General features: G+C 33.6%; 6 protein-coding genes across 6 annotated transcripts; 1 reads left to right on the top strand and 5 right to left on the bottom strand.

Annotated features, from left to right (window-relative positions):
• Nucleotides 1-579: 579 nt before the first annotated feature.
• On the bottom strand, nucleotides 580-6,180 carry Rpb5 (DNA-directed RNA polymerases I, II, and III subunit Rpb5). Its single transcript, XM_023165228.2, has 5 exons — nucleotides 5,957-6,180; nucleotides 5,814-5,902; nucleotides 5,421-5,762; nucleotides 5,064-5,142; nucleotides 580-796 (listed from the first exon to the last, which is right to left on the bottom strand). The coding sequence occupies exons 1-5, from the start codon at nucleotides 6,011-6,013 to the stop codon at nucleotides 731-733; spliced, it is 633 nt and encodes a 210-aa protein (XP_023020996.1). The 5' UTR covers nucleotides 6,014-6,180; the 3' UTR covers nucleotides 580-730.
• Nucleotides 6,181-7,590: 1,410 nt separating this feature from the next.
• RpL12 (Ribosomal protein L12) lies at nucleotides 7,591-9,515 on the top strand. Its single transcript, XM_074179571.1, has 3 exons — nucleotides 7,591-7,759; nucleotides 7,825-8,079; nucleotides 9,288-9,515. Exons 1-3 carry the CDS (start codon nucleotides 7,723-7,725, stop codon nucleotides 9,491-9,493), a joined length of 498 nt encoding a protein of 165 aa, XP_074035672.1. The 5' UTR covers nucleotides 7,591-7,722; the 3' UTR covers nucleotides 9,494-9,515.
• A 2,148-nt stretch (nucleotides 9,516-11,663) lies between these two features.
• On the bottom strand, nucleotides 11,664-14,504 carry Polr3G (RNA polymerase III subunit G). Its single transcript, XM_023165225.2, has 5 exons — nucleotides 14,348-14,504; nucleotides 14,134-14,208; nucleotides 13,520-13,769; nucleotides 12,007-12,263; nucleotides 11,664-11,923 (listed from the first exon to the last, which is right to left on the bottom strand). Exons 3-5 carry the CDS (start codon nucleotides 13,688-13,690, stop codon nucleotides 11,716-11,718), a joined length of 636 nt encoding a protein of 211 aa, XP_023020993.2. The 5' UTR covers nucleotides 13,691-13,769; nucleotides 14,134-14,208; nucleotides 14,348-14,504; the 3' UTR covers nucleotides 11,664-11,715.
• Nucleotides 14,505-15,866: 1,362 nt separating this feature from the next.
• On the bottom strand, nucleotides 15,867-19,048 carry Dph3 (Diphthamide biosynthesis 3). The gene is made up of 4 exons (XM_074179572.1): nucleotides 18,523-19,048; nucleotides 18,395-18,469; nucleotides 17,592-17,831; nucleotides 15,867-16,796 (listed from the first exon to the last, which is right to left on the bottom strand). The coding sequence occupies exons 1-3, from the start codon at nucleotides 18,628-18,630 to the stop codon at nucleotides 17,757-17,759; spliced, it is 258 nt and encodes an 85-aa protein (XP_074035673.1). The 5' UTR covers nucleotides 18,631-19,048; the 3' UTR covers nucleotides 15,867-16,796; nucleotides 17,592-17,756.
• Nucleotides 19,049-20,756: 1,708 nt separating this feature from the next.
• Nucleotides 20,757-22,417, bottom strand: LOC111509462 (trypsin inhibitor). The gene is made up of 3 exons (XM_023165222.2): nucleotides 22,246-22,417; nucleotides 21,582-21,755; nucleotides 20,757-20,962 (listed from the first exon to the last, which is right to left on the bottom strand). The coding sequence occupies exons 1-3, from the start codon at nucleotides 22,316-22,318 to the stop codon at nucleotides 20,955-20,957; spliced, it is 255 nt and encodes an 84-aa protein (XP_023020990.2). The 5' UTR covers nucleotides 22,319-22,417; the 3' UTR covers nucleotides 20,757-20,954.
• Nucleotides 22,418-23,777: 1,360 nt separating this feature from the next.
• Nucleotides 23,778-26,680, bottom strand: LOC111509464 (kunitz-type serine protease inhibitor 4). Its single transcript, XM_023165223.2, has 3 exons — nucleotides 26,447-26,680; nucleotides 25,173-25,346; nucleotides 23,778-23,936 (listed from the first exon to the last, which is right to left on the bottom strand). Exons 1-3 carry the CDS (start codon nucleotides 26,517-26,519, stop codon nucleotides 23,929-23,931), a joined length of 255 nt encoding a protein of 84 aa, XP_023020991.2. The 5' UTR covers nucleotides 26,520-26,680; the 3' UTR covers nucleotides 23,778-23,928.
• Between the last annotated feature and the right edge of the window lie 710 nt (nucleotides 26,681-27,390).

Genomic DNA, 27,390 nt, shown 5'->3' on the forward strand with positions numbered 1-27,390 from the left:
CTCAGCCACCGTATTTACCAGATTTGGTCCCCTTCGATTTTTTCCTGTTCTTAAGATTGAAAAGACTCATGAAAGAACTGCGTTTTGCGACGATTAGGAGATTAAAACTGAATCGCTGACCTGCCAAAAAGTGCATATCAGAACTGCTTCGAGGGGCTACTGAGCGGGGCTACTTTGATGGGGACAAAACAGAAATTGATGAACAAATTTTGTTTGGAAAAAATGAAAATTCACCTCATTTTTTGAACAGACCACTTAGACTGAAGAGTCGATTTAAAACAACACTTTACCACATTGATGATTATTACAATGGCTCTTCTGGTTGAAGAGTTCAGATTTACCTTTATTAAACAAATTTTGTCGTTGGTTCTCCCACTTTCGTATGGCCAAGTAGAGAGGGGTCGTTTAAGCAAAGTAAAAGTGGCACAAGAACTGAACCCGCGGTACTACCAGAGTTGATAGTTTTTGAATTAAAGAAAATACCACTGAGAGATCGATCTGAAGAAAACCAAAATAATCGTGGTAATACCAGGATCATTTTGGTTTGGGCATATTTAGGCATCGACAAAAAAACTACACTCACTTGTATAGATGTTTTATTCAAACATAAACTAATTGTATTTACAAATTCTAAAATAAAATAAGACATTCACAATTTCTTATCTCATGTAATTAGTATACAAAATGATTCGTAAAGGTAAAACATTTGAATATTTAAATGGAATTCTTTTCAACAAACGAGTCGATAGGAAATGTAGCGTCCGGCTGTTTCCGAAGAACGGATGATTTTAACCACCTGCAATAAGGAAGAAAACCATTAAATTTACATGAAGTCTGGGCCGTACTGGGTCTAGGTCTACGTGGTACTACATATGGCAACATCTATACAGTTGGATCGACGAAATAATACATAAAATCATTGATTTGTGCATCCGATATTAGTCCACAAACTGGATGTGGCTACTGCTCCCAACAACTCAACCTTTCAATTAATAATTGCTTTTATTTTTGAATTTTACCAATGGTGGAAACACCGTGTTGTTATTTGGGGACAATTTCATAAAATTCTTCAGCACTTTAGTAATCATTCTGCTACACATATTTCATAATTTTAAACTGCGATATCCAGCAATTTAAAAATTCCGGTATGCGGAACATTAGACAGAGCCACTCCTAATTTGAAGTTGAAATTTATAATTACTATATAAAATTTAATTACTGTGTAATATGAAATGAAGTACACCTATTGTTTATTCAAGAATTGCTTGTTTTAAATTAAAATGTTATAACAAGATTAAATGTACATAAATAAACATAGTTATTACTTTCAACAAGTATTTTTGAGTCCTGAACGCACGTACGTAGTCAATTTGTTCTTTCTACTGAATCCTAACTATTTAACTTTGTCTACAATCGTAACTTGGACTCTTTTACTACGTCCATCGTCAAATTGTAATATTTTGAAGTTCGTAAATTGAATTGGTAAGAAGTAAACTGAGATATTTGGAGAAAGCCTGCCTGAATATTATTTTTGATAATTTAAAAATACACTCTACACTTTACAAAAATTTTACTATTACTACTGATGATATTTAAGAACGAACCCAACATTCTACAAAAAATTAAATATTAACCCTCCTTAGAGACGTTCATAAAAGTATCGTATTTTTACAACATTTCTATGGGATGAGAATCGATCGGTCTCCGAATCGTAACTGTTCATCGTGAAATAAATTAAAGAAGAAAAACTGCCGGGCTTCCGCCCGATTTGGTAGACAAGTTAACAAAAACGTCTCAGGTGTGGTGTCTTGCACCTGGTTCTCTGGTACTTAGGGCGCTGTATGTGAAGGTAGTACCCGTTAGCCCGCATACTACAGGACAGTTCTTCGTTTTACTTATATCTATACAGCTTGCTAAAGCGGTTACTGCCGGTTGAATACAGGGTGGAACCCTAAGAGCGCCTTTTTGAAACATTACAAAATATCAGTTGAATAGTCCAGTGATCCAAAAGACTTATATCAGAGAGATTTGTTGGGGAATCGAAAATTTCTTGGTAAATAATAATTTTGCAGGAGCACTTATCCGATACAGAAAACATTATAAGATTCCATATGTGGAAAATTTATCTATAAAACTTGGCCTTTTCAAATGAGTATCCCGTTGGGAATTAGTTCTTCCAACATAGTTTACCAATCGAACTGTGGAAACTATTCCCACATGCTATGTTGGCCAAACTGGACGTTATTTCACAACACGAGTTTCTGAACACACGAGACATTCTAAATAACAGAATAAAAAGAACCCCACAGTTCTTATTGATCATGAAAGAGACCTGAGCACGTTTTTAATTTTGAATATCCGTCGATTCTAGATGTCCAACCATTTTCATCTAAAAGACTTTGCAGCGGAATGATTCATATTCTCAACACTAGAAGGGATGTCGACGATCTCAATACTGCATTTTTCAACTTAATCAGTGAAATGCGGAATTAATTTCTTTTCTCTATTCTAATTATTTCTTACATCAATAAAAGCAGGTACCACCTTATTAAAGATATAAATGAAACCATTCGTTTGTTTCATGTCATTGTGTTGTGTTGGTCTTAAATGTTTTGTTTGCTAAAGTATCTTTTATATCTCATTTATATCTAACAAGTCTGATTTCAACTTGGAAAAACTCATTTTTGCTATACTGTTTTATTATTACTTCTAACAACCTTTAAAACGACAACAGTTATAAAATTTGAGGCTGGTCTTTTTATAAAATTTATTGTTACAGAGCCTTGAAGGTGAATTAAATTAAATTCGAAACGTTGGCAAGAAAACAATTGTTTTTCTGAGATGATTTAGTTCTTTTCTCCAGCGAACATTTCTAAATATTGAAAAATATCGCATATGATGTATGATGTGATTGCCACTTGAATGTTTACAATAAATGTATTGAAGACGCCCGAGGAAGATATTATGTCTTGAAACACTATGTGCAATTTCACAATTTTAAAAATTTTGCTATCAAGCATATGCTTTCGTGTTCGGAAAAAAGATGGGATCTAAGAATTATTGAAAAATTCTACTAAACTATATCCATCCAACAAACAAAGTAACCCAAAGATGAATGCGTGATCAAAACATGATCACCACGCACATTTGCATCTGTTGGGTAAAATTAACAATTTTCAATTAGTATTTCAATACAAAATTTCCTGTGATGAAAACAGTTTACAAAAGTAAAAACAATATCTCAGAATTTGAGAGATCAACAATTTAAAATTCAAGGTATTGCCAATAATCAAGATCTAGTAGAATTATACAAAACTTGCGTCAATCAAACTGAGAAATCCTATAATCTTGGTTCGGTTTAGAGTTCCGTATAAAATTCAAAGACTACATGGAAGCTCATCAAAAAAGAAGGATCTATTCTTGGACAATTGTTCTTCATAATATATATATATATATATATATATATATATATATATATATATATATATATATATATATAATAGATCTGTCTGATAATCAGACACCAGCTGCTTTTCAATTTACAGATAACACAACATATGTGATTTCAGCTGAAAATCTTTGAAATAGGACAACAAAGGGTGCTAATGAAATGCTGTACTAGTTAGTGTGATGAAAACCGTCTCTTCTTAAAAATTAGTAAAATGGAAGCGATGCAAATACTCTTTGAAAAGCATTTTTTTGTGGAGACCTCGATACTTCTTGCTGTTGATTTGCTTGCTAGGAATCCATATTGAAATGAATTTGTTTATTTTTTCAGATTGTTGAAGGTTATATACCCAATACGCAATACCGCAATCGTACGAAGCATTACAGTAATTTGCACATGGAACTTGCCTCAAAACCTTTTCCTGTGTGCTCAAATACAAAGTTCTTTCCATTAGCAAATAGATTTTTCCTGTAGCAAAAACCTATTTTGTGTGTGTGTGTATCTATAAAATAATCTGAAGTCCGGGTTGAACTGCCTTTGGTGTTTTCAATTGTTCGACGTTTCGGCATTGCCCTGTTTATCTGGAGTTCTAAACTCCAGACATCACCAGAAGATGAGAAATGATATTTTGCCGAAACGTTGGGAAAACAAAGCGAAACCCAGAAAAACAACTCACTGTACTTTGTCCGTGAGAATCTTTGAATTAACATAACATAATTCTATTGAGGAATATCTCATTTCAAATTATTCACAGCCCGACACTGTAGTTTTTTCCTCTATTGTTTTCATCCTTAAATTTCATTCTATAAATGTTTTTAGTTTTTTTTATAGACTCTATATATTCTGGACAATAACAATATCTTTTTGAATCTTATGACAATAAACATTATTATGCAACATAGAGAAAAATTGAAGCGAGAAAAACATTTTTCTAATAAATTGTACAGGAAATTGAAAAAGTTGCATCTCAGAACCACACTGTATAGATGTTTGTGTGGAATCCTATAAATACCTACATCCAGAAAGACAGTTCTTCCAGAACACCTGCATATTTCCTGCATCGAAGGTTCTGGTAAATACTTGCAGGAAAATAATTACTTCCCCGGCTAATACCACGCTGGATATTGAATTATATCTGACTCGATAAAGTAAATATTTCGAATTGAAGTTTTGAAAACAATTACCTCTCTCAACAGACGTACACTGTAGAATTGTAGGATCTGGTGAATGCTTGCTGAAATCGACTACTTCCCCGACTAATACCATGCTGAACATTGAATTATATCCGACATACATTTATTCAAGATACCCCACAGATGTTAGTCTTGCAGAATCCAGCCTGTAGGTGATCTTTTTGAATAATTTCAGCATGGTTCTTCTGCTGGATGAACGAGGAAACATCTGCGAGACTAACTTATGTGAGGTACCTCGCATAAATGTGTGTAGAGTATAATTCAATATTTAGCGTGGTATTAGCTAGGGAAGTAGTTGTTTTCCTGCACGTTTCTATGAGAACCTATGATTTGGGTAGTTGGGAGAGACGAATACTTCGAGATATTATTTTGAAATATCTTATACAGGTATGTGTGTAAAATTATGAAAAAAATGTTCTTACCTGTCCTCTTTTCAGTCCAAAATACCTTGCAACAGGATCACCAGCCTGTATCCTCATCAACATGTTCTCTTTCAATTTGCTGAAAGAGATTGAAATGTTGAATGCCATTTGTGTGTATAAAATAAGAGTTTTTTCATCTTTTTGGGCATTCTCGCCACAATTAAAAAAATAGAAAATTATAATAGAGAACTTCACATAGAAGCACAAATTCATCTTTCAAACCAGTACAAAGTTCTCCATTAACATTTTTCTCAGACCAAGGAAAGTGAAAATAAGACAAAAATACTCTGAATGATATTTTTTCAAAATAGCAATGGTAGACACAAGAGAAGAATGTACATACAATAATATACTTACTATCTAGCTAAAAGCTCCTGTTTTTCTTCTGGCGTCATCACAACATGCTCAGGAACCAATTCGTGTTCCGTTATATTAATCAGCAATTCTGATTCGAGGAACTGTTCCAGGATGTATTTGGGAGCCATGTCCACCAAAGATTGCTTGGCCGAAGGCGTCATACCTGCCTGCACGACAATAATGGCTCTGTGAATGTTTTCATCCTGCATACGCGAGCAGTATGTTTTGATGATCCTGATTCCAATTTTCGGCTCGTCTGGGAAGAACACGAACATCTGGTCCGTGGGGTCGTCATTGTGGGCGACAAGAACAATCAAGTCACTTCTCGAAGGACGTTTTTCACTAAAAGACAAGGCTTGAATATACCCTAGATTGATTTGAGCAACACCTTACCTTGGCTTATCCCCAAACTGATCTTTAAATTGTTCCAGAGTCTGATCCAATTCATCTTGAGTGACAAGATAGCCTCTGTCGTGACATAACTACGAGAAAATAAAGGGTGAACTTCAAGATAGGTTAAAATTATCAAAACATACTTGCATGACAGTTTTCCTTATTCTCCACAGTTTGTATGTTTCTGCTTCATCATCCATATTTCAAAATTATAACTGTTGTACAATCAATAAGGAAAATACTTTTTTTCTATACTTTCAGATCTTGAAACAGATACGTAACAATTCACACTGCAAGTCAAAAATTAATAAAACTATAACAAGAAAACGGGAGTAACCTCTTTCTAATAGGACAACCACAAATATGTTTTTCTTCTTCTTCTTAATTTTGGTCCCAGCTTCCAGATTTTGGGGCTATTATGACCAGTGCCACTACCACTAGCCTATATTTCTCTTTCCATCTCTTCTAATTCATGACCATTACTTTTAAAAAAATTAGGCAATATCAGTATATAATTATACCATCTCTTCTGAAATTTATAATATCTCTCCACATTGATAAAGCTGGGTATTCCTTCTTCAGATAAATTGCAAATAAATTGCAATAAACTATTTTGTAACCCAATTTTTATATATCTATGAACTTAGTTCTTCCAGAAATAGAAGAATCGTAGTTGCGATTATATAGATTTCGCTATGAAAAAAATTTCAACAAAGTTGTGAATACAGCTTGAAAGCAGAAATAAAACTTTGATTGACCGTATTTCACTTGACAAAAGAGAAGGCATTTCGAATAGTACGAGTAACTATCCTATTGAAAACAAACCAATTCAATTTTAGTGCCATTTTTTAATTTTTAAAGTTCCAGTTTATCGTAATTAGGATAATTGATTGATCGTTAGATTAGTAGCCAACATTATAAAATAAAATTCCTCCTCTTCATTCAAGCCAAATGTCACAAATTCCCTCAAAATACACACATGATATTTACAAATTTCAAGATCTGCCGAAAAATGTACTCATGGCGATTTTGGTGGTTGAATGGGTAGTTATTTCCTTCAGTTTAATTTTTTTTTCAGAAATTATTTTCATTGATACTGTTGATCATTACTACCAATGAAGGTATGATGTTAGTTGAACGCGCCTAGAATAAAAATAAAATTGTGGAAACTATTTGACTATTATCATTGATAGTGATCAGAAGAGATATAGTAGTTTAAAGTAGTTTTTCTGTTATCATTGTGGATGGATTATGATTGAAGTCGATTGTATCATTATTGATCAATATTTACAATGTAGTCCGAGGCACTGGCACTTGGTAAGTTTGAATTGTAGACTATATTTAGAACAATTTGTTTGGAATAAATATAATTTGGAAAAATAAAATGTATGTGTTTATTCTATTGCTATTAAAAATTATTAATAATTGATGAAATTCTTTTAAGTTTGAAACGTTATTTTCTAGTCATTAGTTGTTAATTCGTTATCTTTATCGACGTCAATGAGGGTCGGTAGGATATTTCCTGTATCTGTTCTCAGCTCAGCTGCATTGCGAGTGATAATTTGAATGATAATTCGATTGTTTGAACAATTTCATTAATAATAATTCTTGAATGAGAAGCAACGGCCATAGAAATCAGAGAGCCACAGATACACAGAACTATAACTTAGTTATAGTTACACAAAACTACACCGAACACAGAACTATAACTTAGTTATGGTTACACAAAACTATAACTTAGTTATAGTTCTGTGCATCCGTGACATTCTGACATTTGACACCTCACATTCTTTTTGAAACGTCGTTTTGTGACGTTCTTCCTAAATATTTGTTGGGAACAAGAAATCGGCAATCATCGCTGATTTGATAGTTTATTTCCATTCGAAAGCCTGGTAAATATTAAGCAAATATGCCACCAAAGTTCGATCCCACTGAAGTTAAGTATGGTATGTACAAACATCTCGTAAATCACTGGAAAACAGTAATGTAACCTCACTTCTATCATTTTCAGTTTACTTAAAGTGTGTTGGAGGCGAAGTGGGAGCTACATCTTCCTTGGCTCCTAAAATCGGTCCTCTAGGATTGTCCCCCAAAAAAATTGGAGATGATATAGCCAAGAATACAGCCGACTGGAAAGGTCTGAAAATCACTGTCCAGCTGAAGATCCAAAACAGACAGGCCACCATTTCCGTTGTACCTTCTGCTGCCTCTCTCATCATCAAGGCCTTGAAAGAGCCTCCAAGAGATAGGAAGAAGCAAAAGAATAGTAAGTTTTTAATGTTGTTTACAAATTTTTTCTCATAATTTTGAAATGGAGTTTTGATAGAACTAAGGATATGCACATGTGCGAAAGCAATTAACACTTTCACCCTGAACAGTTGGCTTTTCAAATTGAAAATGAAAATTGAAGTTTTGGCTTTGTACTTCTCCATCTCCATAAAGATCATACATTGAAGTTACTTTTAGATACAAACTCAAAGATAAAGCTTTCCTGAAACTACTTTCACATTTGAATTATGGTGAACTTTGAAGTTTCTTGATATGAATTGTCTTATTACTTCATCAGCACCGTTCTGGATAATATTACAAGACAAAGCACTTGATTCTTTTATGATATTAAGACTTTACATCAAGGATCAGTTGTACTTCTCATGTCACAATGATAGTATGTAAAGGCATTCATGTGCTCATTTGATTCAATCCCAGCCACAGGAATTTTGTTTAAATTGATAGGGAGCGATATTTTTAGGGAATATCAGTTTGTAAAGAATTTATTTTGGAACACAATTACTCATTTCCGGATATAATTTCTAGTCAGTGCAGAAAACTGACTTCACAGTGACTTGACCACATGTAGGAAACCTTTCTGAGAGAAATGCTGTCAACTACAGTAAAATATTAACAGTTCCATCTTAAGAACATAGTCTCAAGCGGGAAAGAAGCATCCTGTGTACAAAAACTAATAAATAAATATTTCAAACAAGATTTGAAACATTCATCTCTCCTAACGCCCCTACCCAGAAGGATCTGGTGAATGCCTGCCTGAAAACAACTACTTTTTTGGTCAATATCACGACGGGCATTGGATTATACTTGTTCCAACATTTGAGCAAGTTTCCTCATAGTATACATGAACCTAGATATTATTAAGTTGCGTGAAAATGTGTGAAATGTTGTGAAATGAGCTAGGGAAGTTTTTTTATCAGACCTATTTCATAGGGGTACTGTGATAGTATTTATTTTAAGAACGGAGTGAAATGAAGTACTATTACTTGTGATGCACTGTTTGGAAACTTTGATGTAGTACTTTATATTAATGGAGTTTTATCCCAACATCAAACAAGTAATAAAATCATTATTTTTCAAATTTTTGAGGTGAATACTTTTGTTAATTTGGCGTCTACGCTTTGTAAAATCCCAGATGAACGACCTGAAGTCTTGAATAAATGCCGCAATAACTTTTTTTTTTTTCAGTTAAACACAGTGGGAATATCAGTTTTGATGAAATTATTTCCATTGCCAAGCAGATGAGACCTCGATCGATGGCAAAGCAACTGTCTGGAACAGTGAAGGAAGTTTTAGGAACTGCCCAGTCAGTGGGCTGCACCATTGACGGAAAACCTCCACATGATGTTATTGACGAAGTTAATGATGGTACTATAGAAGTACCCGAGGAATAATCAATAAACTCATTTTTAAGTTGGTGGTTGCTTTATTTTGTGTTGATATTTTGAATCATTCTCTCATTTTTCGATGAGGTTAGATTTGAAGGAAGAAAAGGAAATCATTCAATATGTTTTACGGTGTTGTCAAGTTCATTTCAAATGTTAGTGACATCATTATAATCGTTTTTAGGATTTTTAAACTGAAACTATCCAAAGTATTGCATTGTCTTTGTGGTTTATCTCTAATAATTGTTTATTTACGTCGATATTCTGTATGATGTCTTCAAAAATGTACAGTTAATTATGAACATATTGAAATTTTTACAAAAGTCTCCCTAGAATACGATTGATTTGCAATCCCCACCAAAATTTCAAATATTGTTGATGGCATATTCAATATCATCAATCATATATCTTGGTTCTTCATTGGAAATAGTTCCGGTCCTGAAACTTTTCGAAAATAATCGAGTTTCCATTGAATATGGAGTATTTTTCCATATTTTTAAAAACCACTAAGATTTAAAAGCAGAATAGAAATTACTAGAATACATCTAAATGATCTAGGATCCTTTAGATCTTTTATATTTATAACATAGTGTGGCATCTTTTAGATAATAGCTGCAGTTATTTGGAATTCTAGTTCTCAAATTTTTAAAGCGATGCAGCGCCATCTATAAAACATAAGCTAAAATAATTAAAAATATTGGTTTTACTTTTCTCGCCATCTCTAGGACAGTGGCGGAAACTTTCTGTTATTACTTTTTTGAATGTATTGGTGCGTCCTCTTTGGGATAGGGGACAATATAGACTTCTGGTGTTTTTACTTTTGGTGGATTGCTTCTCCATCTGTTGAATAGTAGTCGAAGTAAATTACCACTTCGTGACCTTACTTTTCCAATGAAAATGTTTGGTCATCCGAATGTTTTCTACGCTTTTGTCGGTATCGTTATTTGGAGAGAAAAAAGAATTATATCTGTGTATATACAAAGTATTCTATATCGCTGTTTTGAAATAATATCTCTTGAAATAACGATATTCCTTAAACTGTCACTTCTATACCGATATCTTTGTATCGCTAGAAAAACTAGGATTTCGAAATGGTTGCTTAGAGATGTTTTTCTATTGGTAAAACATTTGTATATAGAAAACTATTGCAACATCAGTGTATTTTCAATTTATTTATACCTTTTATTAATTATATTTAGAAATAGAGGACAGACAAACACTAAATGTGGCACCAGTTTCGGCAATGGAAAACGCTATTATTTTGAGACTCAAATATTGAAGTGAAAATTACTAATTGTAATAATTACAGCACAATTATCTTCCTATTTCATTGAACTGGTAAGCCCATATAAAATAAAAATATGCAGAATAACAAATCTATTTTTCAGCATGTTGGTAGTTACTCTAAGTTCAAATAAAAATAATCAGGAAAGAAAAACCTCATATAAAGCTAAATTTCGTCCATTTCTGAAGACATAGGCAAATTTTAGCCTCTGAAAGGTTGAGATAGGTATTGTAAAATTTCTTAGCACTTTTTTTGATAGGCGAAATTATTTAATACGAGAAGTTACTGATGAATAGCACATTTTTTTTTGTGAAAAATACTTTGAATTTACGTAGCAACTTATCGGGGTAAACTGAGAAGTTTGCCCTTGCTACACGTGTATAGAGTTCTCCATTACAGATTTTTTCATTGTAGAATATAAAAATACTCAAAGAAGGCTGATAAAAAAGTGATTTTCCCTCACAAAAATGAATCATTCAAGAATACATTTTTTTCATTATTTATTATTGCCATCTCTGAGACAGTAGCGAAAGTAAAAGTTAATACTACTGTTCACACTTTTTTCGAAGTGCTCGCCATATTTGAGACAGAAAACAATAATTTTCATGTTCTTTTCGCCATCTCTGAGAAAGTAGCAGAAGTAGGTTCCTATTTTCTGTTTTGACTTTTTATAGTGTAATTTTGTGCCATCTTTGTGTTAAAAGCTTAAGTAGATGGTTTTCCTGTTCATTTCAACTAAAAATTATTTTCAATAAATGAGTTCGGTCTATTGAGAAAAATCATGTGAAATTTAAGCTGAATCACGAACATGGACTTTATTTATATATCTATCCAACACTGCAGATAAATTATAATGGTCGATATTCTTGTTGAAGCTAAAAATGATAACATAAATAAAAAAATAGGTAACTTTTATTATACCAATAATTCTTATCAATAAAATAAATCAATAAGTAGCACCATCATCTAAGTTGTCATCCTCATCTACATAGCTCTCTCCATTATCGAAATAATTGTTTGCATAATCAGTGTCGTCATCCATTTCTTCATCTTCTTCCTCGTCAGCCTCCATTTCTTCATTTTCGTCTTCTTCGTCATTCCTTTCAATTTTAACGGCACCAGATTTTACTTCCCGCTTTTCCAGTTCAGCCAACCTAAAAGAAAGAGAGTGGAACCTGTGAGATCGAAAATTTAAACCGAAACTTTTGAATTAATTATATTTGAAACCAGCTCATACTTTTGTTCAATGTTCACATCCTTAACAGGTTTACCACTCACGACGCTTTTTTTTGCCATCGACTTAGGCCACAGTTCTTTGGGAAACCGTTTCCAATCAAACTTTTCCTTGGCACTAGGCAGCTGGGCTACGAGTTTATCGATAGCTCGTTCGGGCTGATTTTTGTTTTCAGGCATTTTTAGGAATGACCCTGATAACTGCATGCGATCTATGAAGTTCTGTCGGACAATTATATAATAGTCCATTTCTGAAGATTGCTGAAATATTGAAAAAGTAATGAAATGCTATATTCAATGTTCTTTATTTGTAAAATATGAATATTTCTGTAATTTTATAATAAAAGCGTGCTTTCCAAGAAAATTACTCAATGTTTTTTGGACACAGGGTATTTCAAAGTTGCTTCATTTACCAAAATAAGTCTTATGACTATATCGAGGAGAAACACGTATTGACAAAATGAATATTTAGGATTTAGGATTTGGTAAATGATTGTCAGAAAACATAATTTTCCAGTTTACTACCATCATGTACACAATCTCGCAGACTATCCTCTATGAGGTATCTTGCATAAATGTTTGTCGGACATCATTCAACTTCCATCGTGGCATGAGCCGGGAAAGTAGTTGTTTTCTGGCAGGCATTCACCAGGTCCCACTGTGAAGGATAGTTGTGAGAAGTGAATGTTACAAAATTTCATTTTGGCGTATTCATTTTCTTAATACTTATGTACCTCTCCTACATATAGTTATCATATTTATTTTGATATGTTAAAGTGTTGGTACACGAGATGTTTTTCTCTGCTTTTGGGGCTTTGTTCACGAGATGAAGCTGTTACTAGTTGATACATATTTTTCCCGGACGAAGATTTCATGCAGTTGAAATGCAGAGCCATGCAAAGCCATGCTTGAAGTCAGTTGATTCTTAAGCACACTAAGAATTTTTCCTCCACTGACCAGAGGTAGTACCTTGAAACTGACCTGTAGATAATCTACTTGAATGATTTCAGCATGGTTCTGCTGCTGGAAGAACGAGAAACGTCTGCCAGACTAACCTCTTTGAGGTATTGCATAAATGTATGTCAGATATAATTAAATGTTCAGTTATTTATTTCAAAAACTTGAAGAACCTGTCAAAAGAAGAACTTCAAAAATTTTAAAACAGTTTTAATGAACCATCTTTCATTCTATCCCAAATACCATCTACATAAAAATTTGCATAGTGACAGAGTAAAAACTTAGCGGTCTTGGTGTACTACTATGCTTATCTAGGTACAACTTATTTTTTGTGTTACTGTAGTTTTCAGTACAAATTTTGGTTGAATTACTTAACTTTTATATTAGTGATTTTTGGTACATCAACTTCTTTTGACGAGTTCTTCAAGCTGTCAAAATATAAGAAATAACACGTTCGAGCTGTTCTTCTATATCTAATTCATAGAGACGATATCCTCATTACAAGGTCGAAAAAAAAAGATACTGAGCAATCATGCAGGAAATTTGCGATCTAGGCTTACCTCTAGAGGTACTGGTCGTCTCTTTAACGGAGGATACAGCGGTGGTGGCTCCAGCACAGGTCCCGGTAACGCTTCATTAGACGCGATACCCATGGCAGTTAGCTGGTCCTTGGTGAAGGTTTTTGTAACCCCACCTCGGCCTCCACGGCCCCCCTCTTCTCTACCACTCATTTTATTAGTTAACAACTTCGATCTTTTTGAGACCCTCTTCGAGATTTCTCATCTCACCGTGCTCCTTTCTGAAAGACTCCTGAAACAAAGTGAGGGAATCAAACCACTGAATATCGTGGGTTTCTATTCACTTGATATAAAAGCATAACTGACCACTGCCTGTCTGTTCATTTGTGCAAGCTAATCTTACAAACATCGCAACTGATTCAAGTGTGGTTTTCACTAATCCATTGTGGTGTGTTTCATTAATATTTAATGTTTGATTCATTTCAATTGTTCATTAATACAGTTATGGAAAAATACTGTTCAGTCCTCATTACCTAGTTACCGGATCATATCATCGAAGTTTCTACAGAAGTATTCCATGATCAACTCAGTCAAAAACCTTTGCCAGGGGCCTTATGATGTCAACTCACATACAAAATTGCATTACTGGTACTTACCAAATCGTATATCACCTTGACGACTAAGGAACAACCAGGACAGGTGGCTGTTTCCTCTCCAGCGAGTAACTCTTCCTAAAAATAAATATGAAGTTAAATTGACACCTCAACCTTATGATGGAAATTGCCGATACTTGATGAAAATTCATAACGTTTTTGTAATGCTCTTTAGTGTTGTTTTTTTTTGAATGTCTTAACCCTGCTTTATCAATACCTTCGTTATTTCAAATCTGTCTCCACAAGGGCAAGGAAAATGATAAACACCCTCTTCCTCGTCGTATATAAGTCTTCTATTTCTACTTCGTCGTGAAAAACACTCATGTTCACGGATTTCTAAAACTTTGAGGTTAAATTAATTATTATAGACTTCTTCTTCTTAGTTTTGGTCGCAGCTTCAAGGTTTGGCGGCATTAACCAGTGTTGACTGTAACAAAAACTTTGTCCGGGGAGTACAAGAGTCTTGTATTACATAATATTGTACTTTCATTTATCTTGTTGATTTGTTTTCTCTATTTGTCCATCTCCTCATCAATGTAGTCTTCTGTATGCTGGACCGTTATTTATAGCAGGCACAGGCTCTTCTCGCTTCAGGTCAGCTGAAGTGAGTTTTTTTATTCTTACCATTGTATAAAACTTTTTCCGACGTGATAATGCGCCATCTCTGAGATAAAAAGCTAATGAAAACAACATTCTAGAGTTCTTTTTTTTGTCCTTTCTTGCCATCTCTGGGGTAGTAGCGAAGATGAACTTATATTTTTCTAATGAAATGCTGCGCGTCTTTGAAACAGTAGGACAATGACAGTAGCTAATATAATTAAATTCTACCTTTCATTTTCCGCTATCACTAGGACGCTTGTTCTCCCTTTTTCCAAGGTGATCGCTATCTTTGAGACGGAAAACAATAGTTTTCATGGTTTTTTTCCATTATCTTCTTGCCATCTCTGAGAGAGTAGCAGAAGTAGGTTCCTATTTTCTGTTTTGACTTTCTCCAGTGCAATTCTGTGCCATCTTTGTGTTAGAAACTTAAGTAGATAGTTTTCCTGTTCATTTCAATTAAAATCTATTTTCGACAAGTGTTAGCTAACTCAGTCTATCGAGAATAATTTTGTTTTTTATGATAGGCGAAATTATTGAATATGAGAAGTTACTTTGTGAAAATTACTTTGAATCTACGCAGCAACTTATCGGGGTAAACTGAAAAGTTTGCCCTTGCTAAACGTGTATAGAGTTCTCCATTACAGTTTTTATATTGTAGAATATAAAAATACTCAAAGAAGGTTGATAAAAAACTGCTCTTTCTTCACAACAATGTATCATTAAGAATTTTTTCATTAACTATTATCGCCATCTCTGGGATAGTAGCGGAAGTAAAAGTGAGCTAATACTTTGTTCACACTTTATTCGATGTGATCGCCATCTTTGAGACAATAGCTTTCATGTTTTTTTCGCCATCTCTGAGAAAGTAGTAGAAGTTAGGTTCCTATTTCTGTTTTGACTTTTTATATTGTAATTCTGTGCCATCTTTGTGTTTGAAGCTTAAGTAGATGGTTTTCTTGTTCATTTCAACTAAAATTTATTTTCGAGTTCGGTCTGTTGAGAAAAAATTATGTGAAATTCAAGCTGAATCACGAACAGGGGCTTAATGTATATATAATATATATATCCAGTACTGCAGATAAATCATAATGGTCGATATTCCTGTTGAAGACTTGAAGCTAATCACAACATAAATATAAAAATAGGTAACTTTTATTATACCAACATATCTTATCTATAAAATAAATTAATAAATAGCACCATCATCCGAGTTGTCATCGATTACAGGATAAAGAAAATAACTTTTGTCTAATTTCAACTAGGTTTATTATTTGTTAGGACCGGTTTCGGTTTGTTAGACCATTCGAAAATCACATGCAGTTATCAGGGTCATTCCTTAAAATGCCTCACAGGTTCCACTCTTTTTATTTCAGGTTGGCTGTTCTGGAAAAGCGGGTGCCAATAGAATTGAAAAAAGTGAAGAAGGAGAAGAAAACAAAGAAATGGAGGCTGTTGAGGAAGAAGACGAGGCACTGATTATGCAAACAATTATTTCAGTAAATGAAGCAACTTTGAAATACCCTGTATATGGGTAAAGTAAAAAAAAAATGGAATAATCTTGATAAGCAGTGAAATATAACAAACGTTGAGTTGAGTTTCTTGGAAAGTACGTTATTTTCTTTGTTTTTATTATGAAATTACAGAAATGTACATATTTTACAAAAAAAGCGTCGTGAGTGGTAAAACTGTAGAGGATGTCAACATTGAACAAAAGTATGAGCTGGTTGAAATATAATTAATTCAAATGTTACTTGAGTTAGTTGAGAATGGTTTAAAAAACCGAAACTGCTCGTAACAAATAATAAACTTAGTAGAAATTAGACAAAAATTATTTTCTTTACCTTATTTCCGATAAGACTTTCTACAAAATAACCAGGTCATCAATCGAACAAGTAAGTTGTCATCCTCATCTTCAAAGTTGTCTCGATTGTCGAAATAATTGTTTACATAATCAGTGCCTCGTCTTCTTCCTCAACAGCCTCCATTTCTTCATTTTCTTCTTCCCATCGTTCTTTTCAATTTCAATGACTCCAGATTTTTCTTCCCGCTTTTCCAGATCAGCCAACCTGAAAGAAATAGAGTGGAATTTGTTTGATCGAAAATTTAAACACATCAACCATCAACTTAGGCCACAGTTCTTCGAGAAACCGTTGTTCGGGTTGATTTTTGTTTCCAGGTATTTTTAGGAAGGACCCTGGTAACTGCATGTGATCTATGAAGCCCTGTTGGAGAACTAGAAAATAGTCCATTTCTGAGGATTATTTCTAGTATAAGTGTATCGAGTGTCCAGAATTAGATTCAAACCTTCTCATCGTTCAGAGCCAAATATTAGGATAATCAGTGTATCTGATTAGCTTAATCTAGTTTTTAGCATATTATGCTTGGGTTCTCTGGGGCTCTAAATAGGAGCCTCTTTTTTATGTGTGTCAATGATTTACCTGACAACAAAAATTCAGTTTCTTTTTCTGATTGTTTGAGCCATTACTTGATGCAGATCCATAGTGATTTCGTAAACTACAACAGTAATTCAAGTCACTATTGATGAAGCTACTGTGTTAGCGAAACATATCGTGATATATTTATTCAAATAAAGTTTGTGGAGATTAAATCGTGAGGTGTAGTAAGTAGTAGGAATCAGTTATTTCAACCAGCTACCAGACAATATACAAACCTTGCCACTAACTAAATTCAGAGTTGAACTGAGAAGTAGTTAAGTAGGATATGTGCCTATATATTATGACAGGATAAGGCACATCTTTGAACCGTTCTTCTATATCCAATTCCCAGAGACGATATCCTTATTATAAGGTCAAGAACAAGGTACTGAGCATTCACGTATGAAACTTGTGTTCAAGGCTCACCTTTAGAGGGGAGGGTCTTTCACGCTAATATAGGATACAACAGTGGTTGCTCCAGCACAGGTCCCAGTCAGATTTCATTAGATGCGATACCCATGCCAGCTAGCTGCCTTGGTGAAGGTTTTCGAGACCCCTCCTCGGCCCCCTCTTTCTTTACGGTAAATTTTGTTAATTAGCAACTTTGAGCTTTTCAAGATCCTCTGCAAGATTTCTCACCTCACCGTGCTCCTTTCTGAAAGACTCCTGAAATAAAGTAAGAGAATCAAACTACTAAAAACAAATACATTAATAAGTGTTACTGAGCACTGCCTGTCTATTCCTTTGTGTATGCCAATCTCCAAAAAGGCTCAACTGATTTAAGTGCGGTTTCCACTTATCTATTGTGATTAATGTTTGATCAATTCCAATCGGTTCATAAATATAAAGTTATGACAATTTGAAAATCATATCAATTATTTGTTGAAAAGAAACTTATAAAAATACTGTGCAGTTCATTTGGCTTTTCATTTTGACTAATTACCACTTTCAAATTGCAAACTACCAAATGGGTATTTGAAGGCTACTATGCTTCTTTTTTCATATCAAATGACAATAGATTTAGGGTCCTATCATACTTGATGAGAAGTATGTGGAACTCTATAACTTATTCTAACATCTTTTGACATTTAACAAGTTCTCATTACTTAGTTACCGCATCATATCGTTGAAGTTTCTATAGAAGTATTCCATGATCAACTCAGTCGAAAACTTTTGCCAGGAGCCTCATGAGGTCAACTCACATAAAAAATTGCATCACTGGTACTTACCAAATCGTATATCACCTTGACGACCAAGGAACAACCAGGACAGGTGGCTGTTTCCTCTCCAGCGAGTAATTCTTCCTGAAAATGAATCTGGAAGTTAAATTGCCATCTTAACCCTACATTTTCAATACCTTCGTTACTTCAAATCTGTCTCCACAAGGGCACGGATAATGATAAACACCCTCTTCCTCGTCGAATTTAAAGTCTTCTATTTCTACTTCGTCGTAAAAAACACTCATGTTCACGGAAAATTCTGGAAATTTGAGCACAAACCACTTACTCTAGTAGTTTGTGAATTTGAGGTTAAGGTAAATGTTTTTGTGGTTATGATTGTTACCGTGTTCGGTTTTAAACATCTGGAGCCGATGACGTATTTCTAGGGAGCACTGTGATTCATGATTTTTTATTGGAATGCAAACCTTTTCACACTTGATTAGTGTTGAAGGAGGCATCATTATTTTAATAAGGATGTGTCATTAATTCTTTTCTGAAGATGTGCTGACAAGAGGCAACATTTCACCAAAGTAAATTTTCCAAAGAAAATACCTAAACTCGACCAATTGATCCAAATTATTTAAGGAAAATTTCATTGTGACGTTTTCACTAACTGAGACAACAGATCTGCATTATCGAACGCTTCCCTAGCTAGCAGAGCTAATCTAGCGCTCAGATTTAAATTAACGATTAAACAACACAAAACATCATAGCTCCTAACCTTAAAAAATATCACTGACGTGATAGTACCAAATGAGGGCACCATCGGTGAGGCTATCAGAGGGCGCTGGAGAGCGAGTGGTCAAGAAGACAATTTAACATTTAAACATCGATTTAAGTGCCTCAGAGGTAAGTGTTTCGTTTAGATTCGTTTTAACTATCTCATCAGAATATTTCGGTCCTGGTACTTTCAACCATTCATTCACATATTTAAAGTTCTCATAGATTACAAAAATGGTAACATTCCTAACATTAACAATCATTTTCACAAAATAAATCAGATCTGACTAGGTGGCAGTACCTGTCATATTACCGCTTGATACCTTGCACCCCAGTATCACTGTTCGTGAACCACCCTTCTTCAAACGGTTTCTTGACTGTTCGTTACATAATTAAAATAAAGTGATTTCATCCATAAAAAATGTAAGTAACGAAAAGAACCCGAGAACTGACCTCACACCCTCAGCGCTCTCTGACGGTAAGAATTTTCTTGGTTGCCCTCATTCAGTGGTTTCGATTTCTGATATAACATATTTTGTTTTTGAAAATGAATCATGATTTTTATCTTTCATACTTTTTACATAAATCAGGATTATAGTTTATATGCAGTTTAGAAACATTTCTCATTTTGTCCAATATTGCTCAGTTTAAATTTCCTGTCACTCAAGGCGACATCTTTGTTCTATTCGAAGAACCAAAAATGTAATGAATGTTCATACTTTGGAAATTCTTGTTAAAAAATAAATATCTCATATGAATAAAAAATTCCTATACAGCTTGATTGTCACCATCATAATGCAGAAATGCAATTGCTCTTCAATTTTATTGGGTGATTCTCAAATTGCCATAACTTTATCACTTTAGCGCATCTGTTGAAATTCACAAAACAGATTCGACAGATATATTCTGTAACATGTAAGAAATATACAGACTTGATTTGGAATGTTTAAATCGTTGTATTTTGTCGATAATTGTGGAAACTATTGATATCTAGGTAGTTGATTTTGAATGTTTTGAAAGTATGGCATATTTGCTTTGTGACCTTCAATACTCACCTTGCCATCTTTATTTCAGTAGATGAACCACTGACGTGTTTTATTTCCTACTTTCAAAAACTTGTTGAAATATACCGTTGTTTGAAAACAAATAAAATTTTCTTCAAACAACATCTGTAGACATTGTTTGAAAGCGCTAAAAATGTTTTTTTGGAAAATTAATTTGATTTTGATAGGAGGTGAACAGTAATTGATTGAATTTGAAGTGTTTACGTCGACTCTACTAGTCCATAGGGATTCAAAAATAATCGGAAATTATAAATGGAAAAAATGAGATTTCTTTACTTTTATCCTTTTCCGTATTTTCCATTATTTCACCGCTATGAATTCATTACTTCTAATCCTAGATTAATAACTGTGGTACAGTACGACTGTCGATTTCTTTGGCCGAAACATATTCGGCACATCTGATTTTGACATGGTAGTCGCTCGTTAATCATGCTTAATTTCAGGCCCGATGATTTCATGTTGCCAACAAACTGAATGTTTGAGAGAGCTTAGAATTTCGGTCAGTGTGTATTGGAACATTATTTCGAAAGGATATTCATCTTAGAAAATCAATTCAGAGTAGGTATCAAAAAATGTGATTGGTGGAGTAGAATTTGTAGAAAAGCTTTTTTATTTCATTAAATGGAATTGAAACAAAAACATAACATAGAATATGATAATGAACATAATATAATAACAATATGATAACAAAATACAATTAATTCGAAAAAATTAACAGCACAATAAATTCTAGCATAATATATCTTGATGATCTTCAAGTGGAGACGGTTTCACTTTTCAAATAGTCACACTCCTAAAAAGGCAAAAAAGATGATTATGACTTATGTCCCTCGATGCACAAAAACGATGAAACAGACTAGGCAACGTTTATAGTTTTACAACGATTGAATTCACTATACAGGGTGTAGCATAAGTACGTTAAAATATTAGAGTAACGTATTTCTGAGACAGTTTTAAGAAAAAAGTCTTTATAAACTTGTGTCCGGAAATGCTTCGTTTCGTAGATACAGGGTGTTAAAATTAAATTTTTTTGTTAGTTACTTAAAAATAACTTGCAAAAAATAAGTTATTAGCACGAAATTTGATACCCTGGGGTTTTCTGATGTGGAAATAATTTTCATATACCATCTAGAGGGTGCTGCGTACGCTGTCATTTCAAATTACCCTAACTTTTTTGACAGTGAACTTTTGGTACTTTTCATAGAAAAACCTTATTCTCACACCTAAAAAAGGTACACTTCCTCAATAACGCATTGTACCAGCGTATTGTTTGGTCAAAGAATTAACCAACTTGATAATAGCTATGTGAAAATTGAATCCGGGAAAAAGAAGATGGTATGATAAACTTCAAAACCGGCTCTGAAATTGACTAGAAACTATAATTCACCAACAAATAGTTGAAATTGTCTAACCTGAACACCTAGCCAAGCAAGCTTCTTGAGTGGGAAAGTTGTTAGCATTTCCTTTACATCCTCCGTAAATGAATTGGACACAGGTTCCTACAGCAGAATCATATGCCCATCTAGGCTGATGGGCTTTGCATGGACCAACATCTATTGGTAAATTGCAGATATCTTTTGGATTATCTGTGGAAAGAACTGAACTGAACAAGAGGCGAAAAATTTGGTTAACAAACTTTGCTCTTACTTGTACAATGAAATATTAACATTTTCTAATTTGATCAATTAGGTGCTTTGGACAATGTTTTTGAAAGAACAAATGCTACAGTCCTTATTTGTTTTTGCTATTTATTTTTAAGTGAACTATGAAATAACTATTTCCAAAAATGTATGTTACTATGTAGTTGGTGACAGTTATTATTTTATGTGTGTATTGAAATTCACGAGGAAGGAAGAAGCAAGAACTGATAGTTTGGTAAGGCAGCTTTCATTTGTACCGCATAGATCGATCGTTAGTAGAGCTTTGTAGTTACTTGATTTTGTCAGGCGTAACTAGAAAGTTATTAGCACTGAAAACATTTGTAGCCTCAGTTTTTGGAATACCAATTTGTATACGAAACATTTTGATAACCCTGCTTAACACACTGTATATGCGTAATAAATATGGCAGATTTACCTTTTTGTGCCGATGAATCGTCAAACAGATGCACAAGAAGAACAAGTAGGACAACAAACCCAGTTTTCAGCATATTGGCAGTTGCTCTAAGTTATCTTGGCGTTACTAAACAAAAGTAAGTTATAGCACTGAGTAAAATAACAACCAATAAATAAAACACCTGCACGACTGAATATATACAGATAATAAACTGTATTTTACCGGAAAAATGACGTAAAAGTTGTTTTCCAGCGACTACACATTCCTTTGCGAAATATAAACTCGTCAACAGTATTGCAGAAGTAAAAATGAAAAGCATACTTCATATGTACATGGAATGAAGTTTTTTTGTTGATACATCTATTTTTTTCGTTTCTGCACAAAATTAATGCAATGTAACATTTTGAGAATTTCGATTTTTGAAGTAGAACTTCTTTACGCGCGCCTGACTTGGGGAGTAAGCTGGCGAATGCGTGACGACGGCGTTACGAAAAGTGTGATCGGGAGAGGCGAACGGAAGTTGGGAGAGAGGTATCAGTTAGTGAAGATAGAAAGAGAGAGAGAGTTACGTTTCCTGTATTACTATAGGGGCAAGAGAGGGCTCTGAAGAATTAGGGGAAAACTATCATACGTTGCCACTAATTTTAGCGGGAGATTTCAATGTTGATTGAGCCTGCCACAAGACATGGAACAACAATCGATGCAGTTTTCTCTAGATATCTTTTTAATTTTCATTCGAACACATATATATCTTATTTCTCATACCATAAGCCTATTGTTTTGGTCTTGTAATCAACCACAGTAATTACTGATTTATTCGATAATGAAAATAATAAATAAAAATAAAAATTCGATTCAATTCAAAAATGTTAATTTATCAATGAAAACCCATAACAAACTTAAATATTTGTGGAAAATTATTATAGATCGAGCTAAAGGAGCTTTACTTTAGTCGTGTGGTTTAAGAACACTTCCTTTTTTCTGTAGATCACAATCACCGCATCCTCAAAATGATATCAGAGTGGTGTTTGTTATTTTGCCTCATTTATTTTTAATATTCGTGGATTGGGTCTTTTGTCGATCCCGCAGATGATGTCTTCGAAGAGGCTGATGCCATGTACCTCACTTATAAATTAATATTTTTCAGTTACTATCTCATCTGATGTATGTATGAACCTTTGCATATAGACTAATACAATGTATGAACACTTGTGGGTAGTGACATGACTTAATCATTCCAAAAGAAAGTGGGAAAACAAACATTTTCATCAAATTACATTGAGTCATCTGACACTCTTTCATGGATCATAATTCAATAAATGTTTCAACTTTTATGTTTTTATCTTATCTTTAACTCATTGTTTATGCGCTGATAAATATTAGCCGATATTTCTGGGCAAAATTTGCATGGCCATAAACAAAAATAAAAGTAACAATTTCAATAGAATTTTGTGGAAGTTCATTTTGAGTTTGAGCTAAACTCCATAGGAAATCAAAGAATCTTAGCATCTAAATTTATAGCACACAATCACTGACATAATAAAACGAATTGAGACGCTAAGAAAAATATTTTAATCATTAACAATAAATTAGATAACAAAATAAAATTAATTCAGGTAACAAAATTATACTAATAAAATTTGTACATTCGAACGTTTCTTGATCATCTCCGACTTGTAGAGTGGGTCGAAATTTTCAGAGTAGTTACACCCCTAGAAAAAAAAATTACAGATATGATAAAACTGATCAATACTTGATGAAAATCCAAAATACAAAAACTAGACACGTGTTTTGCTATACAGTAGCATCTTCAGGCATCACAATACAGGTGACACAATACATAGTATCTCACATTGAAGTAAGTTTGAATAAGAATTTGAAATAAAGATATCTGTTTAAAATATATAAGTAGAATATAGATAAAGCAAAAAAGGCCTAAGAATGAATGTTACTGATCATTATAAACATCATACAAAACTACATTAGGCCACAATTTTTTTTACTTCAATTCATTTTTGGAGCGCATAGCGATGTATTGTTTTTGAATAAATGATTTTTTTCAAAGTCCAATGTAAATAATGAAACTATTACAATTTTTCGATTCTACCCGTGTTTTGATTATAATTTTGAACAAATAGCTTACATATTTTCACAAACTTTTTCATGGGCAATGAAAAGTATGTACTATGAACACAGAATTTTGAAGGTATCTTCAATCGATTTCGCAAAATAATGACTTTCATAGGCGAATATTTGATACATTGGGTTGAATTATTGCAATTTATGTGGATATATCTATATTTTTGTCAAAAAATACATCCCATACCTATTAGTCGATATAGCTTTTCAAAAGGTAAACAATTTTAAAAATTGATTATTACTTTTTGAGGTTATCCATTACTCTCTTTATGATATTTGTTGGCACATTGTTTTTTTACTTGCCACTTTTTTAATTATTTTTCTCACCTGTGATGTAAAGATGGAGATAAAAACTTTTTATGCGAAGAAATGCATCATTATCTGAGAAAAATACCCGCTGCAGTGTAAATCAGATTGTTGAAGTGGATAATATGGATGAATAATAGATAAAAGAAGAGCAATATAACTGGATAAAAAAGTAACGAATAAATAAGCTGAATATGAGTAAGACATGAACATACAATAAGAAAGAATTTGGGAAATATCATTGTTTCAACGACAACTTGAAAAAAATCAGTGGTGAGAAGAACTAAAAATAATTCGTTAGCATGTGAATATTTTTCTTTTTTTCAGCATTATTTTACAAAAGTTGATAAGGAAACACTTCATGTGTAATCATAATTCGGCATTATACAGTTATTGAAGCAAATTATGCAGACAAGAACTGGAAAGGTATCAAAAACCCATCGAAACCATCAAGATATAGTCTAGAATTACAACAAACCCAAATGAAATTAAAATCGACCAACCTGAACAAGTCGCCATGCAAGCTTCTTCAGTGATAAAGTTGTTCTCGTTCCCTCTACATCCTCCATAAGTGAATTGGTCGCAAGTTCCTGTAGCAGGGTCATACCTCCATCTTTGCATGTGGGCTCTGCATTCACCAGTCAATTTAGGCAGCCTGCACATATCTTTCGAGTTTTCTGTGAAAAACGAAGGTTTCAACTAGATAAATTATAAAGAATAACAAAGGCTGTGCATGATTGTCCTAATTTGAATCATTGTCACTGTCTTAATCGAATTGAACCAATGGAATCATATATGAGGGTGGTCCCAGAAGTACCCAATCTGACCTAGAGATGGCGGTAGTTGTTTGAAAAATATAACTGTATTAGAAACTACATAATCTATAAGGCATTTGTATCAAGTTTGAAGACGCTGTGTTTCCTTGTACTTGTTTGGTAGCCGAGTTTAAACGAGGTCATACGAGCTGCTAATACGAGCATCGCAGTGAGGTGACTCCAGGCATTTTGAAAAGTGCGGTACATCGTATATTATCTGAAAATTTGGACATGAAAAAGCTGTATGCAAGATGGATGCTGCGTTTGCTCACACTCGAGCAAACTATTTTGAGCTCTATTTTGAGGAGCAAGAGAAAAGTGTATAGAGCTGCAAGGATTTATGTTGAAAAATGAAAACATTTCTTTCCAGAACTTTTGTGTTTTTTCTTTGTTTGGTCGGGTACCGCTGGAAACAATTGAACCCGGAAAACATTTTAGAAGTTTGTTATTCTATGTGGCTCATTGACCTAATCCGAGGCTGAATATTTTCAAAGAATTTCTGAAAACATGGAGCAAGTTTCGTTTTTACTTCATTACAGTCATTGTATTGTCCAAAATTTACCCTACAGCAATAAATCAATGAAAAGGTTCCTAGATTAGCAATTCAACTGAGAGGTAGTTCAATAAAACATCTCATATAATATATCTTTTTGGATTTTTGTGCAACTTTGTTGCACAAATGAATAATCACATAGTAAACCCAGTAAGACACTGATATCGAACGAAAAATAATCAGATTCTGGCATAGGAATAGATGAAATGCCATTCAAAGGTGATCATTTTGTAAAAATAATATCTATCAACGGAGTGATATGAAAAATGCCTAAAAACACTAATGAAGAAATAAGAATTGAAACTTCTATGTTTTACCACTTTTATAAAATTTCAATTATCTTTTCTTCATTATGATTTCCTACTAAGTAGTAACGGCTACATTCATCAATTTATTATAAAAATAGTACCTTTTTGTATCGGTGAACCGGCAATCAAATGCACAAGAAGAACAAGAAGAATCACAAATCCACTTTTCATCATGATGGCAGGTACTCTCAGTTGAACAATCTGATATCTGTTGAATTTTCTAGACAGTAATATTCAAAACACCTGCACGAATGAGTATATATAGATGATAACCTGTATTATACCGGTGAAATGACACATCAGGTGTTTCCCTCTACTAAATATCCCCTGCCAGGTGATGAATTTGATCAAGCGAGAGTCTTGCTTACCGTGGTCTTGCGGAGAGGACAATGCACTCTAAAGAAGTTGAAGGTGTCACGATGAATTTAAACGACATGGTTGGACTTTCCCATTAAATAGATGCAGTCCCAACAGTTTGATAGTTATCAGTACTGAGGAAATTGAAGAACTCGTAAAGTAAAAAATTGACAAGAACATTGTCACGTATTCACAAAGTATCCAACTTGAATAACCTGCTAAGTAAAAATATCCTTGAACCCTTTGAAAGATTGTTAATGTTGTAAGTTCGTCGATAATGTCTTTTTTAGTTGAAAGAATGTTGAGTGTGAATCTTCGAATCAAGATATTTCCTGGAAAAATTCATGGGTGTGAAAACAGATATCAGAGGAGGTTGAATTAACTTTGATAGGCTTAGCATGAGTATTTTTCTGTCAGAAGGTGATACAGATATTGATAATATTTTTACTTTACTGTCTGGAATATCAGATTCATTTTGCGAAAGGTATAGAACTGACTACACTAGTGGATTTCATGTTGAACCATTGTTGGACTTAACTTTTCTCAAAGGACAAGCCTGAAATGGCATCTCTGAGATCAACAGTGGATTTTTTCTCAATTCATGGATTTGATTTGAACAAAACAAAAACATAAGAAATTGAGAATGAAGCAAACATGAATTAAGCTATTCAAGTAATGAGCAAAATAT

This window comes from Leptinotarsa decemlineata, unplaced genomic scaffold (genome assembly GCF_025532065.1).
Source record: "Leptinotarsa decemlineata unplaced genomic scaffold, Ldec_3_MD MMD2_tig00026282_RagTag_RagTag, whole genome shotgun sequence".
Lineage (NCBI taxonomy): Eukaryota > Metazoa > Arthropoda > Insecta > Coleoptera > Chrysomelidae > Leptinotarsa > Leptinotarsa decemlineata.

Excerpts from the sequence above, each read along its gene's own strand:
- RpL12 (XM_074179571.1), top strand. The coding sequence starts at position 7,723 with ATGCCACCAAAGTTCGATCCCACTGAAGTTAAGTATG. Across the intron at positions 7,760-7,824 it reads TCCCACTGAAGTTAAGTATG|TTTACTTAAAGTGTGTTGGA; the intron begins GTATGTACAAAC and ends TATCATTTTCAG. Across the intron at positions 8,080-9,287 it reads TAGGAAGAAGCAAAAGAATA|TTAAACACAGTGGGAATATC; the intron begins GTAAGTTTTTAA and ends TTTTTTTTTCAG.
- Dph3 (XM_074179572.1), bottom strand. The coding sequence starts at position 18,630 with ATGAGTGTTTTTTACGACGAAGTAGAAATAGAAGACTTTAAATTCGAC. Across the intron at positions 18,470-18,522 it reads ACAGATTTGAAGTAACGAAG|GAAGAATTACTCGCTGGAGA; the intron begins GTATTGAAAATG and ends ATTCATTTTCAG. Across the intron at positions 17,832-18,394 it reads TCAAGGTGATATACGATTTG|GAGTCTTTCAGAAAGGAGCA; the intron begins GTAAGTACCAGT and ends ACTTTATTTCAG.
- LOC111509462 (XM_023165222.2), bottom strand. The coding sequence starts at position 22,318 with ATGCTGAAAACTGGGTTTGTTGTCCTACTTGTTCTTCTTGTGCATCTG. Across the intron at positions 21,756-22,245 it reads CGATTCATCGGCACAAAAAG|ATAATCCAAAAGATATCTGC; the intron begins GTAAATCTGCCA and ends TTCTTTCCACAG.
- Rpb5 (XM_023165228.2), bottom strand. The coding sequence starts at position 6,013 with ATGGATGATGAAGCAGAAACATACAAACTGTGGAGAATAAGGAAAACT. Across the intron at positions 5,763-5,813 it reads CAGTTTGGGGATAAGCCAAG|TGAAAAACGTCCTTCGAGAA; the intron begins GTAAGGTGTTGC and ends CTTGTCTTTTAG. Across the intron at positions 797-5,063 it reads TTGGACTGAAAAGAGGACAG|GTGGTTAAAATCATCCGTTC; the intron begins GTAAGAACATTT and ends TCCTTATTGCAG.
- Polr3G (XM_023165225.2), bottom strand. The coding sequence starts at position 13,690 with ATGAGTGGTAGAGAAGAGGGGGGCCGTGGAGGCCGAGGTGGGGTTACA. Across the intron at positions 12,264-13,519 it reads GACGACCAGTACCTCTAGAG|CAATCTTCAGAAATGGACTA; the intron begins GTAAGCCTAGAT and ends TCAATATTTCAG. Across the intron at positions 11,924-12,006 it reads GATGTGAACATTGAACAAAA|GTTGGCTGAACTGGAAAAGC; the intron begins GTATGAGCTGGT and ends TCTTTCTTTTAG.
- LOC111509464 (XM_023165223.2), bottom strand. The coding sequence starts at position 26,519 with ATGATGAAAAGTGGATTTGTGATTCTTCTTGTTCTTCTTGTGCATTTG. Across the intron at positions 25,347-26,446 it reads CGGTTCACCGATACAAAAAG|AAAACTCGAAAGATATGTGC; the intron begins GTACTATTTTTA and ends CGTTTTTCACAG.